Genomic DNA, 14,585 nt, shown 5'->3' on the forward strand with positions numbered 1-14,585 from the left:
CGGACATGTGGATCTGCTGGAAATGGGGTTCTGGCTCTGCTGAGCCCAGCACTAACAGGCCCCAGCTGGCCCTGGTAGGGGCATAATGCAAACCAGCTACTCACCGCACCCTCCACCAAAAGGCTTTGGTATGCAAACCTCCTGGTGGCTTCTGGAATGCCTTCAGAGACCCATCACCTACCTCGTCCATTTTTGGGGGTGAGCCACTGTTACATGCCTAGGAGGGAGGAAGCCCTCGAACCCCAGCTTTTCAGGCATTTTGCTGAATTTTAGGTGTTGCATGCGAGTTACCCAGCAGTAGTAGAGCAGGACTTGAACCAGCGTCAAGGACTGTGCTATTTTGCAGATGCTCACAGAAGTCTTCCTTTCCCTTCAGGGTAAAATCCAACGCGGCCAGGGGCAGTGGAGGCAGTTAGGGACCTTCCCCAGGAGTTTGGCCTGGGGACACCCTCTGTAGTGGCCCATTGGGAGGCAGACTCACCTCCAGGCTGGTACCATAACCTGGTCCCATGGGCTGAGAGATGCGTGGAGGTCTCAGGACCTTTTGCAGGGTGGGCAGCCAAATGCCCGAGGGTCAGGGCTCCAGGCATGGAAGGCAGGAGTGTCCCCTGACACCCCAGGGCCTGTTCTTCACCCTGCTGTCCTGCCTCTGCTCAGGCTTGAGGCAGAAGCGTATGTCCATGGCTCCAAACTTGGCGCAGCCTCATGAGAGAGGTGTTTTGAGTCACAGAAAGTTCCCAGAAGGACAGGTGGTAGTTCTGAGTCTGCCCTTGACACCTAAGGGATCATGGGATGCTGCGATCTTCACAGCAAAGATGAAATTCCACCACAGTCTGAGTCCTTCCATGGTTTGTTCTTCTCAGCTCTTGTCACACCAAGGTACCTCATCTCTCCCTGTTATAGTTCAGAAAGCAAGACCCAAGTCCCTGACAACCTCCCATCCCCACTACTGCCCAGCCCATCAGTCTTGGGCTCTGAAAATGTGAATTAAGCCCCTCAAACTCTCTAAAATGACCACACAAGGCTTTCCCAAGGGGACTTCCCACCTTCATTGTCTAGCTTCTTTCATCTTTGGAGAAGGGGCCTGAGACAAGCTCTTTCTTGTGTAGCCTACACTGGCCTCAAATTTGTGATCCTCCTGCCTCCACTTTCCAAGTTCTGGGATTGCAGGACTGCACTGCCATGTCCAGCTAAATTTTCTTTAACTTTTAAAGCAAAGCAACCAAATTTGATGATTTTCAATTGTCCAACTTGTCAACCCATCATTTATGCAACTGAGAAGTGTATTTCTAAGGAAATAAACATTTCTCTGAGCTCAAGGAGACAAAAATAAATTGTCCCTTCCTGGCAAATTCTCACATGAATGTTCAAACTGTCATTGTGTTTCCACCTCAGGAGATGAGTGGCAGATGGCCACACTGTTTGGTGAGCAGATGTGGACTGGGGGTCAATGTCCTATCCCTGGGCAGCAGCTCACCAGGGAATGGACCTACTGCTTCCTCAGCAAACATCCCTAATGCAGAGGTGCCACTGCTGGGCCCATCTGTAGAGGGTGACAGCTCTGCCTGGCACTCTCCCTGCTCTGTACTTACACAACACCAACTTGCAGTGCTCTCTTCACAGGTCAAGCATAAAGGTTCATGTTCTGTTCATTTTGCCAGTGTCAGAAAGACTCCTAGAAGTCTTGAGTGAAGAAACACCAAGCACATAGGCTCAGACTGGGACTCAGCACGTATTTTCATTTCTACCCTTCCCAGGCTGTAGGGAAATTTAATGAAGTATATACAAACTAGACATGGCTAGTATGTACAAAAAGGATTTTCTACATTTTAAACAATATCAGCTATTTAATTTGCAGTAAACAGGATGTTACAAAACTGTCCAGTAATACATTTTTTTTACTAAACACAGTACACAACATAATTCAATTTTATTAAAAAATAATTTCAAAATATAGAATGATCCCATTAGGGAGAAAAGCCATTTCTGTAGTTCAATTGAGTAAACAGGCAAGTCCAATACTGCAGAAGAGGGCTGAGCTGTCTGGATAAAGTCCCATCCACAGCCACAGTAGGCAGAATACCAATGTCCCTATCTTACCAACCCCCAGAACCTGCCAATTCGATGAGCTGTATCACTCCTGTGGTCAGTGTTCAACGGCACAACAGGTCTTAAAATGTGATCTCTGGGGTTTGAGCTAGTCACGTGCAACCCTTACTGCAGGAAGAAGGCAGAGAATTGAAGCATGAGAGGACTCAACAGGCCACCGCTGGCTGGCAGCTGGAGGCGCCACAGCACAGGGCATGTGAGGAGCCTTACAGGAGCCCAGAGAAGCTGAGGGAGCTGACAGGACAGAGGAGCTAGCTAGCCTAGAAGGCAACTCATCCCTGAAGCCTTCATTAAGGAATGTCACCCTGCTCACTAGCCTTCTGAGACCCTGAGCAGAGAAGCCAGACACACCCTGCTGGGCTCATGGGTTGTGGAACTGCCAACCGACAACACATGGGCGTTGTTGTTTAAAGCTGTGAAATTTGGCGCAATTTTTCACACAGCAACAAAACACAAATCCACTGCCCAAGAGTAACTTTTCTTAACTATTAGATTTGGCAGTTTCTGTTCAGGTTCTGAATTCATGCCTTCCCACTAACGAGTTAGTAGGCTGAAACAACCTTGTCTTAGGCTGCTTTGAAAACTACAAATCACGTGTGTGGACTCACCACCAAGTACTTCTGACACAGTCCTGCTTTCTAATGTAATTCTACCTGACAACCGGTGTTAACCTGTTAACCGTTAACCCAATCTGCATACCTCCTAAGAAGGACTATCATTTCTGAGGTGTTGCTGCACACTGACCCCTGGGCACCACCACTGAGCCACACCCAGCCTCTGAAGACCACACACATTCATTAGCTACTCCAGCCTGGGGCCCTCTTACCTCTCAAGCACACCAGCAAAGGCCGGGGTTGGGGTGGTGCAGATTTCCACCCCAAGCATCCACCAGGAATTCCTTCTGCGTGAGTGGATTAAACCGGCACTAAGGTGATTAAGTACACTTGGAGAAAGAATGCAAAGTAAAGAATGAAACAAACACACACAAAAACCACGCTAGTTTTCACAGGTCAAATTTTAGAGGAACCACCCAAAGCCATGAGAAAACGTGTTCTGCCCAGTGTCTAGGACCTAGTACTGCCTTGTTACTTAGGTGAGGCCAGGCTGTACTCAGTCAGGTGAAAACACTCCCCTACCTGAGAGATGCGCATGTCAGCTGAAGCTATGCCAGAGTCTCCAAATGACCCTGTAGTTACAAGTCGGTTCTTCAACACATGTCACCAGAAGTATACATGTGGTGACATGCCCCACTGCTAACCCTGCTGCTCCAGGGGACCCCCAACACACGTCAGTGCTTGGAAGAAGTCCCACAACAGTCAAAGTAAACATAGCTCAGAAGTTACCATTTGTGGTGCTAATAAATAATAAAAAAGACTTCTCTTCTGACGTTCTAACTAGGTAATGGAGTCATGAGCGAGAGGCACCAAAAGGCCCCGAGCACCAAGTCAAGAGCTAGCATAAGCTCTTTGCCACCGGAGCCTGGGGAGTGGCCAGAGCAGATTCCCTCCTTAGAGACAGGCTCATGCTTACAGCTAAGGCCAGCCCACAGTGTGCACATCAGAGGCCACACAGCATGGGGCATTTTCTGGCTCTCCTAGATGGCAGGTAGGCAGGAACAAGCCACCCCAAAGTCTCTGCCCTCCACTCTTGGTCACTATCGGATGGAGTCTGGGTGGCCTGATTTCAGAGCACACATGGACAAGACTGTCACCAATATAGGAGATCGTGGCCATCTGGGACAGCTCCTTCACAGTTCTATTTGGCAGCATGGATTCTAAGACCTGAAAAACGGGCAAAAAGAATCTATTCTGAGGAATACATGAGCTGGAGAGAAAGTCTATCTGAAGTAATATTGCAAATTATACTTAATATAAATTCCATAATTTCTTGATTCATGAAAATGCAAAGTCCATAGTTGGCTATTGTAAAATGTGTCATAAAAATATTTCTAGGAGACAGATGTGTATTTTAAATTTTGCACATAGGTAAACAAGTGACAATTAAGACACAGCTAACTTTGAATATGACCTCTAATACTGAAACACAACAGACTGTCAATACGTTTCTTAAACTTTTAAGTTATCAGATATTTACAGTTAAGATACAGTCTTTATAAAAAAAAATTTAAAAAGATGTCTTCAACTATATCTGCTGCTTTCACTGGGGCTTCGGTGATGAGAATAACTTCGGTCACTTTCGCTGTCAGAGCCGTAAGATCTACCACTCCTGCAGAGCAGAACAAAACAGAAGACTTTCACTCTCATACTTCAGAGTTTCTGACTACAGCAACACTATGGACTGTTCAAAGTTATTGTAAACAATAAATGGTAGCATTATCAGTTAGAATAACATAAAAGAAACTTCAGAATCTGAAGTTTACTTGAAATCCATTCATGAACATGAATATTACCCAAAAGGAATACTGGTATTTGATTAGATTATCTGAAGAACAAAGAGAGAAAGGTACACCAATACTTTCATTAAAGTAAGAAAGTGAAATGAGGACCCAAAGAGGTGTGGAAGTGTATACATGTGAACAGACCATTGGGATAATGAGTTAAGAGGAGCTTGATCTGGTCACCATTTAGTTATGGTACTCAGTTAGACCTGACAAGGTAGGAACCCCTATCTCCTGCCAAGTATACTTCTCTGGGGCTCAGGAATAATACTGGATAGTGACATGGTGAGTTAGTTAGGTGCACTGAGAACCCAAGGTTATGAGTAAAGGTTCTTCAGAGGCACACAGGATGGTCTGGGCTTCAAAGTTAGCAGTCAGGGGGCTTCTGAGGGCTATGGGTTATAGTGGAGACCTACAGGGTCATTTCAAGAGACAAAAGTAGGGATGACAGAGCTAGCATAGAAGGAAAGGTTCCAGAACACTGAAGGAGGGAAACCAGAAAAAGTGGCACTGGATCTGAATGGAGGACCATTGGAAGCAACAATGATACTGTACAATGATCACTGCAGTTTCAATGGGTGGGGCAGGTATGAACAGAGGTCATAAGTAAGGGACATACAGTCATAAATATGAACAGTCATATAAAGACTTTTGTAGTAGCCAAAACACTGTATGAAACTCAACATAAAAATGCATCTTATGACGGGTGTAGTGGCACACACCTTTAATCCCAGCACTCAGGAGGCAGAGGTACAAGGATCGCCATGAGTTTGAGGCCATCCTGAGACTCTAGTGAATTCCAGGTCAGGCTGGGCTAGAGTGAGACCCTACCTTGAAAAAAACAAAAACAACAACAACCAAAAGAGCATCTTACTAAACAAATGACAAGATAGAAACCTCAAGCCTGTTGTGGAATCAAATAATTATATTTCTTATTTAATAAAAAACTGGTGGGCTGGAGAGATGGCTTAGCGATTGATCGCTTGCCTGTGAAGCCTAAGAACCCCGGTTCAAGGCTTGATTCCCCAGGGCCCACGTTAGCCAGATGCACAAGTGGGCGCACACATCTGGAGTTCATTTGCAGTGGCTGGAAGCCCTGGTGCGCCCATTCTTTCTCTCGCTCTCTGCCTCTTTCTGTCGCTCTCAAATAAAAACAAACAAACAAACAAAAACTGGCGATTCCAGTAGGTAGCCTGATTTAAGAAGGTGAGCCACAGTTTGAGTAGCCTTCTCTTTGCTCTTTGCAAGAGAAATGTTTGACTAGTGACATGGGAGTATTTGAAAACCTCTGTTAAAGTCAAACATACAACAGCCAACAGTAAGTACTACTTGGCAGATCTTAATACCAAGGCCAAGGTTAGCAGCTACCTAGGCATCAGTGAGATTCAAGAAGAGTCAAGAGGGCTGGAAGGATGGCTTAGTGGTTAAGGTATTTGTTTGCAAAGCCAAAGGACCCAGGTTCCATTCCCCAGGACCCACGTTAGCCAGATGCAAAAGGGGGTGCATGCATCTGGAGTTCGTCTGCAGTGGCTGGAGGCCCTGGCAGGCACATATTCATTCTCTCTCTCTCTCCCTCTTTCTCTGTCAAATAAATTAATTCAAAAAGAAGAAGAAGAGGAGGAGGAGGAGGAGGAAAGAATACTGTCATCAGGAAGGTATGCATTCTCTTCCACTAGTGTCCCTCACCTCACACCAAACACCCAGTCACCTGTAGACCCACCTGGATCGCCGGCTGTGTCTGCTGCCTCGGCGGTAGCTGTCGCTCCTCTGGCTATGACTCCGGCTGCGACTCCGACTCCTGCTGTAGTAGCTATCATACGTGTAGGACCTATTGAGCAGCAACACCACTCTTTCAACTTCCCTATTCAAATGCTCTGACCCCTCTTTTCCTTGTGAGGGTTCTAGCTTGTGTGGGCACTCCATGAAAGTGTGATGCAGTTGCATAACAAATACTAGAAACATTCAGTAACTGCCCTCAACTGGACTTACTATATTAAAGAGAATAATGTTAATTTCTTTTCTAAATTGAAAATATAAAACTAAACATTGAGTGAGTCTCACTGAATCTGGTGGCTCCTATAAGGCAATTATACTCAAAAAGCACCTGCTGAACTGGAGAGATGGCTTAGTGGTTAAGACATTTGCCTGCAAAGCCAAAGGATCCTTGTTCAATTATCCAGGACCAACATAAGCCAGATGCACAAGGGGGTGCATGCATCTGAAGTCTGTTTGCAGTGGCTGGAGGCCCTGGCATTCCCATTCTCTCTCTCAAATAAATAAATAAAATATATTTTTTAAAAAGCATCTGACATTACAACCTGACATTGTCACCTTTGACAGTTGGGAGTACAATGGGTCAACAATGAAAATTGTCAAAAACGTCTCAGTTAAGACTAGAGTACAGGTTAGTGGTTAATACATGCTTAGCAAGCCTGAGGCCTAGATGTGAATCCCCAGCACCAAAACCAACCACCAACTCACAAGACTCTGAGGGTTGCTCCACCTGCCCCGTACCTGGAGCGACTGTAAGGGTCATAAGAGCTGCTCCTGGACCTGCTCCGGCTGGATGTCCTAGGATGAACCACAGGAAGGACCATTATCTTGTGCCATATTAAAAATCTTCAGGGGTGGGGGGGGGCAAGTGTGGTGGTGCACCCCTTTAATCCCAGCACTTGGGAGGCCATGAGTTTGAGGCCACCCTGAGACTACATAGTGAATTCCAAGTCAGCCTGGGCTAGTGAGACCCTACCTTGAAAAACTAAAAAAGAAAAAAAACTACAGCATGGAGAGATAGCTCAGCGGTTAGTGCATGCAAGCAAGGACTAAGGACACAGGTCCAATTCCCCAGTACCTAGGTAAAACCAGATGCACAAGGTGGCACGTGTATCTGGAATGCTCTCTCTAATTATTTAAAAGAATTAAAATCTAGACAGATTTTTGCCCATCAGAGTGAAAATACAGTGAAATCTCTTAACTATACTTATTCTGTTTTTATATCAAAAATACACAAAAAAGGTTTTTTTGTTGTTGTTGTTTTGTTTTTTCCCCCTAAATGAGGTACAGTCTCGCTCTAGGCCAGGATGACCTGGAATTCACTATGTAGTTTCCGGCTAGCATCGAACTCACAGTGATCCTCCTACCTCTGCCTCCCTAGTGCTGGAATTTAAGGTGTGCACCACCACATCTGGCTAAAAGCCAGCTCTTCTATGAGATGTGCAGAAAGAAAGTCACTGAGGAGGCTCTGCACACGTTAGGAAGAAGGGCCACCTAGCAAGGCACTCAACTTGGTTTCTTCTCTGTGTTCCTCTTGTCACAATCCCTAACCCAAGTCAAGAGGTAACTGTACTCAGGACCTGCAGATGTACGTGAAGGAGATGGAGGAGTAACAGCATTTTCTTAACCCTACAGTTTCCCTGGTCTCATTCTGGTAAGATCCAACTGAGAAAGCCAGGAAGAGTTACACCCTTCTGTGATGCAGGGCTGGGTGAGCAGCAGGCTGGACAGTGGTCCACACTGACAGGCTGGTCTCTTAGCCCTCCCGGCAGACACAAGCTCACCTGTGGCTTTTGTAACTGCGGTAGGAGCTGCTCCGGCTCCGGCTCCGGCCTCTGCTGTACCAGCCCCTGCTCCGACTTCTTGAGTAGCTTCTTGATCTACAATTTTAAAATGAGAGAAGAAACATACATGTGCATGAACCCTCCACACTGTCAGAACTGCTCACATGCAAGACAGGAAAGGGAAACCAATCAGAGGTAGTCTGTCATGCACTCTGCACAGTGGACATGATCATGGCACTATTAATGACGCAAAAGACAAACAAGCACAGTTGAAATCAAACAGAATGAAACAAGCCCCTGTGAGGCTGGTAATCTCAACAGGCACCCGAGCTGTACTATCAGAAGAGGAAGTAATCCAAATCTCACTTAGTGACGGAAACACAGCTCGATCTATCAACAGACTCAGTTCCTGAACACAAGGAGAAAAAGGATCAGGGGATACCTACATGTGGGGAGGATTTTATATAAAAACTTCCAGAATTGGAGGATGGCTCACTGTTTGAGTTGCTGACTTGAGTTCCATAAAAAATGATTTAAAAGCATTTTGACTTGGGATTATGAGAGAATTTGCAAATTTCTGAAACAGCCCTAAACATCCTTTTGCCACTTTGTGCTATATGCTTATGTAAAGCAGCATTCTCAGTAGTGACGTCTGTAGGATTAAAGTGCCCATCAGCTCTGAAGACAAGTCCCTCTATGCTCTTAAGTGTGTCAGCCACGACTGAATTAAAAAGCAAGGAATCTCATTACTGTGCAAATCTGCCTTCATCTTTAATAAATGGTAAAATATATGTATACCAAAGAGTTGTTTTAAAGTATATTTCCTTATGATTTATCATTAAATTTTGGTCTATTTTTATTATTAAAATTGTTTATTTGAGAGGGAATGAGTAAGTTTGAGCACACCACAGCAACCCTTTATATGTCTGGCTTTACCTGAGTACTGAGGAATAAAACCCAGGCTGTCAGGCTTTGCAAGCAAGTGCCTTATACCACCAAGCCATCTCCCCAGCTACCTTGTATCTATCTTACATACCTTACACTGAGGTCTGTAAAAATTTTTTGAGTGAAAAGGGCTATAAATAAAAAAGGTTTCTTAAGAAACCCTAGCCTAGGCTGGGAAGATGGCTTAATGGTTAAAATCACTGCTGTGTGAGCCTGACAACCCAAGTTTGGATCCTCAGAACCCATGTAAAGCCAAACACACTCAGCACATGTGTTTGTAACCTCTGCTCACCTACAGGCATAATGGGAAGTGGACCCAAGAGAATCTCATTAGCTTATGGGCTAGTTAGACAGGAATATGCAGTGGCGAACTACAGAGAGACTCAGTTTCATACAAGGCAGAAGGCGAGGACAGACACCCTGTGGTTGTCCTCTGACCTCTATGTGCACACAAATAAGGTAGAGAGCAATCGAGGAAGACACCTGATGTTGACCTCTGGCCTCCACATGCACATATACTTGCCCACTCACATATGATCATACACATATACATATGCATGTATACTATATACACATGCCAAAAACAACAACAAAAACCCACTAGCAGCCCTGGCCTAGAGAGCATTCCTTATGTAGCCTTTCTAAGCCTTACTGTCTCCCTTTATGAAACACACAGCCACCAAGTCCAAAGGCTGGAATAGGAAGGCAGAGAGTGCCAACATCACCAGCAGCAGAGCTGCCTGTGTCTAAAAGGCAAGGCTGACTGGAGCAGACAGGACTCTGGAGTAGCAACAGGAACTCAAGAGAGTGAAAGCCAAGATGCCAAGATCCACTAGCTCTCAGGACCTGCTGGAATTCAGGACAACCTACATGACAAAGGTGAAATAAATGGCCTAAAAGAGATGAGGAGAGAGGCTCAGCTCTGTAATGGCCATGAAAAAAGGCCTGAAAAGTCAGAGATGGGACAGAAGGTACAAACAATGGCCAACAAGCAGCTGAGGTGTAAAGGGGAGACAGTTACTACAGGTGGCATGTGGTGGTTCTTTTTTAAAGAAGCCTGGGTTTGTAAAGAAAGAAAAGCTTAGTGGATGAGAAAGAGGAAAGGGATAGAGATGGCTTAGCAGTTAAAGTGCTTGCCTGCAAAGCCTAAGGACTGAGATTTGACTCCCTAGAACCCATAAGCCAGACACACAGTCACGCATGTGCAAAAGGTGTCACACCCGTCTGCAGTTTGAATGCAGTGGCTAGAGGCCCTGGTGTGCCAGTTCTCTCTCTCTCTCATTAAAAAAAAAAAAGAAAAAGAAAAAATGGCTGAGATTCTTATTGTATTGTTTAGTTCAAATCATGGAAATCAAGCACAATGAGAGGTATGAGCAATTCAACAGGTAAACATGACATAGTTATTAGTGGAACACAATTACTTATTTGCTTCATGTCATGGTAACCTTTTTTTTTTCTTTTTAAAAGGAAATATTTTTACTTATTTAGTTGAGACAGAGACTGAGAGACAATGAATGAATGTGATTTATGGGTGCATCAGAACCTCTGGCCACTGCAAGCACATATGTTCTACATTGTGCATCTGGCTTTATACGGGTACTGGATAATCGAATCTAGGCCTGTAGGCTTTGTAATCCAGTGCTTCTTTCTTACTTATGAGAGAGAGAAAAAATGAATGGGGATGCTGGGGCCTCTAACCACAGCAAATGAATTTCAGACTTTGTGCATCTAGTGTATGTGTGTGGAAGCAAACCTGGGTCCTTAGGCTTCACAGGCAAGTGCCTTAACCTCTAAGCCATCTGAGCCATATCCCCAGCTCACTGTGTTTTTAGTTTTCAATTCTCATTCTGTACACTCTTTAGTCTATCCTATCTAACAAAAGTTAGATGGGACTTGAACAAAAGTCTGAAGATAGTGATAGACTGACTTGGAGGCATGTTTGGGGCAGCAACTTTGCCTCTGCCACTGACATTCAAATGTGTACAGGGGAAGTTAGACCAGTGATCTGTCATCTTGCAGATTCTGTTCAAAGACATTGCTGAATGGGCAAGAAAGCCCCATCACACCTTAGAAGGTGGCAAGCTAATGCCCATCACAGTGATTTATACTAGAAAGCTTTCACTGACTGAGAGGTCAGACTACTCATAACACATCTTTTAAACTGAGCCCCAATTTCTTCTCCTGAAATGCCCACTCCACATCTTTGTGCTCATGTGTAGTCTGGGTCCTACAGAACAAGACTTTATTCCCTTTCAGATCTATGGACAGAGTGATCTTGTCCCTAATGCTGATGCTTTTCCAAGCTAAGACAATAGCAGGTTCCCCCGTGAGAAGAGAAAGGAGATACTATGTACCGGTAAGAGGATGTGGAGCTTCTCGATCGACTTCTTGAGTGGCTGTAGGAGACAGACCTTGTTCTGTGTCGTGACTTGGTTCCAGATTTACTTCGAGATCGATGTGGACTCCTTGACTGGCTATTGCCATCCCGACTAGGTGTCTGCTCGTCACTTGAACTCTCTTGGTTTCTTGGTCTCCGATTTAGGCGTGCTGTCTTTCTTACTTCATCAAAGAGAGACCCAGGCCGAACCTTATTTTTGCTTTTGATTTCTATTCTCAAACCTTGGGGCTTCCCCTCAGGCACAGCAGCCAGCGTCTTTAAGTCAAGGGCACTGGGTGTGGTGGTAGGAGGTACTGCCAGGTTCCCCACTCCTTGCAGGGGCTTCCACTTATTATCTGTTCGGCTAACCTGGCTCTTGTCAGCCTCCTCCTTCTTCCCAGGACTTTCTGGAGCACTGGCCAAGCTAACAGAGCTGCTGCTAAGCTTTCTCCCCTCACCCAGGGTTTTGCTTTCAGACATGCTATTTTCCTGCCTTGGTCCCTCTGCTTCAAGCTGTGCCGGCTGCACACCCTGCTCTGAAATAGTGCTCATCGCCAGGGTGCTGGACCCAGGATTTGCTGTCGGGGAAGCCCCCTCTGCCTTTGCTGGGGAGCTCCTATCAGGAGTGCAAATCTCCATGCTGTCATCTGCTTGAAGAACATCCTCCAAGATACCGTCCTCAATGTGCTGGGGGCAAAGGGGAGAACTTGTGACTTTCTCCTCCATCTCCATGTCTAAGGCTGCAGGACTCGTGCTGGGCTTACTATCCTCCTTGGCAAGCAGGCCATGATCTGAAACAGTCATGTTTTTATATTTACCTGAGAAGCTGCCCTCATCACAAAAGCTCTCTGCTTTGGGGAGATTATCTTTTATGGTTTCACAGTTTTCCAAACTTTCTTCTTTATCTTTCAACTCCTGAGTAACTTGCTTTTCGTTCATCTCCTCCTCCTCCTCTTCACCAAACTCCAGGGGAGGCTGCCAGTGGAAAGCTTGCTTTCGTTTAGGAGCCTTGTGTTTTTTGTCCTTTTTAGCTTTTAATTTCTCTTTTCTCATGTACTCTTTTCTAAGACTTTCCTTTGACCCGTGTTTGCGCCTCCGTGGCTGGACTCTGCTTCTTTCAGAGCTGGACCAGGCGTCCTCTGAATCAGAAGTCGAGGACAACGGTCTCCTGGCTTTCCACACTCCGTTGCTGTCAGGTAGTGGCGTGCTTATGGAAGCCTTTGCTGGAGGCTTAGCTTTGGTATGAGCCTCGCTGACCTCTGACCCAGACTCCGATGTGGCCTCACCCTCTTCCTTACCAGAAGACTGCTGAGAGTCACTTTTACTGCCCTCAGCTACATCTCGCTCTGAATTTGACTCAGAGTCCCATCTACTCCCAGCACAGCTCTTCCTTCTGACCTTAGTGTCATTCTTAGAGTGATCAGATAGGTTCTCTTTTAAAGTTCTTTTTTTTGAATGGGGGCCTTCCCATTCAGGCTTGGATTTCCCTTCATGTCTGCCTCTGTCCTGCTTGTCATTTGCGATTTCCATTTTCTCCTGCCTCTCCTTCTCTGGGGCTGACTGCATAATCTCAACACTGGACTGCTGACTGTCTGATGAATCCAGTGATGACCTGCTTTCACTGGACCTCCTCTGACAGGAAGGCTGCTTTCTACTTCTGCCATATTTATTGTGAAGAGCCTGTTCAGAGCTGCGGCTGTACCTTTTATTTAAAGTGTGCTTTTTCTTCCCATGGGATCGGAACTTCCTTGTGGTTTGTCTTCCGGCATCACTGCTCACAGAAGTGTACGAAGACGACCTGCTGCGCCGGCAATGGTCACTGTACTTACTCCGTGAGCGAGATCTAGATGACGGGGACCTAGACCTTGACTGTGAACTAGCCGAACTCTGTGACCGAGACCTTGTGTGTGACCTAGAGTAGGACCTGCTCCTGGAGGACCTGCTCCCTGACCTGCGTGAACTTTCAGAACTTCCATCACTGCACTTTGAATAAGCACTCCGATCACTTTCTGAGTTTCTCTGTCGTTTATGGTAGGAGGAGGAACTACCAGTGTCCTTTGAATTTGCTAAGCTGTATGTGCTCTGGATGGGCAGCAAATGAGTTGTTTTAGCTTTCATTTCCTGAATTCGTTCATAAGAAGGCTTCCAGGGCTTCTGTCCAGGCTTCCACCTTGAAGGGGGAGGGCTGTCACTCAAGGGTATGACAGGAATATTTTCTGCTACCACCGGTTGCACTGCATTTCCGTTGTGTGGTACTGTTGCTCTCAAAGGTTCTGTCTTAACTGGTTTATCTTCACTTACCTGATGAGCTGTTCTTGGTGACTTTGATGCTGGTCTTCGGTGCCCTGACTTGGAACTAGATCTGGACTTTGATCTACTGTGACGGCATGATGAGGATTTTGATGAAGTCCTTGATCTGGTGCTTCCTCTAGAACCCGACCGTGAATGAGCCTTGGATCTGTAGGAGTCTCTGCTGGAGTGGGCTGAAGAGCTCTGGTCATCCTCGTCTGATTTCGACCAGTCCCTCTGAGATGAGTGGTGAGATGAGGAGGAGGATGGGGACCTCCTTTCTCTAGCACAGGAGGGTTTCATGCGGCAAGTGGGAGATGCTGAGGGCTCCACATCACACTGCACAACCCTTCTCTTCTTGGTCTGTTTGTGTCTTCTGCAGTGTTTCTGCTTTTTAGCTTTTTTCTTATGCTTAACCTTTTTCTCCTTCCTACGTTTCCTGCGGCGACCGTCAGAATGTCTTGCTGCACTCAGGTCTGAATAATAACCACTATGGGACCGTGACCGGGATCTCTGGGACAAGCTTCTTTCATCCCATCGGCTTGAACAGGGCTCACTCAACCTATAGGAAGGGAACCATGTATGCAGTTACTTATGACATGTTTCCCATGCCTGAACTGGTTGACTCTATCAATGCTGCAAACATGTGGAAGACATACAAATCAGAGTGACAGGCTCAGTCTCCACTCATTACTTTCACAATTACTGACTGACTTGCTTATAATGTCTTTTTATAAAAGGTAAGATCTCAAAAAAAAAAAAAAAAAAAAAAGACAAGGTCTCCTTATATAGTCCAAGTTGACCCCCACCTGATCCTCCTGCCTCAGCCTCACAACCACTGTACCACCAAGCCTGGCTAAGGAGACTTGAATGACTTCTTTCCTCCACCTCACAGTGGTGATCAACTCTC

The 14,585-nt window shown here is 45.8% G+C and overlaps 1 protein-coding gene across 6 annotated transcripts in view; it reads right to left on the reverse strand.

Moving 5' to 3' along the window:
• Positions 1–1,733: 1,733 nt before the first annotated feature.
• Positions 1,734–14,585, reverse strand: part of Nktr (natural killer cell triggering receptor) — a 50,397-nt gene continuing 37,545 nt past the window's right edge. For 5 of the 6 annotated variants that reach the window (XM_045136545.1, XM_045136542.1, XM_045136544.1 and 2 more), the window contains 5 exons: positions 11,364–14,237; positions 8,065–8,160; positions 6,989–7,078; positions 6,228–6,335; positions 1,734–4,335 (listed from right to left, as the gene is read on the reverse strand). In XM_045136545.1, coding sequence (XP_044992480.1) covers positions 4,248–4,335; positions 6,228–6,335; positions 6,989–7,078; positions 8,065–8,160; positions 11,364–14,237 — 3,256 coding nt within the window. In that variant the 3' untranslated portion in view covers positions 1,734–4,247. The remainder of the gene's footprint in view (positions 4,336–6,227; positions 6,336–6,988; positions 7,079–8,064; positions 8,161–11,363; positions 14,238–14,585) is intronic. The other variant, XM_045136543.1, reaches the window with a different exon arrangement.

This window comes from Jaculus jaculus, chromosome 17, assembly GCF_020740685.1.
Source record: "Jaculus jaculus isolate mJacJac1 chromosome 17, mJacJac1.mat.Y.cur, whole genome shotgun sequence".
In the NCBI taxonomy this organism is placed as follows: Eukaryota; Metazoa; Chordata; class Mammalia; order Rodentia; family Dipodidae; genus Jaculus; species Jaculus jaculus.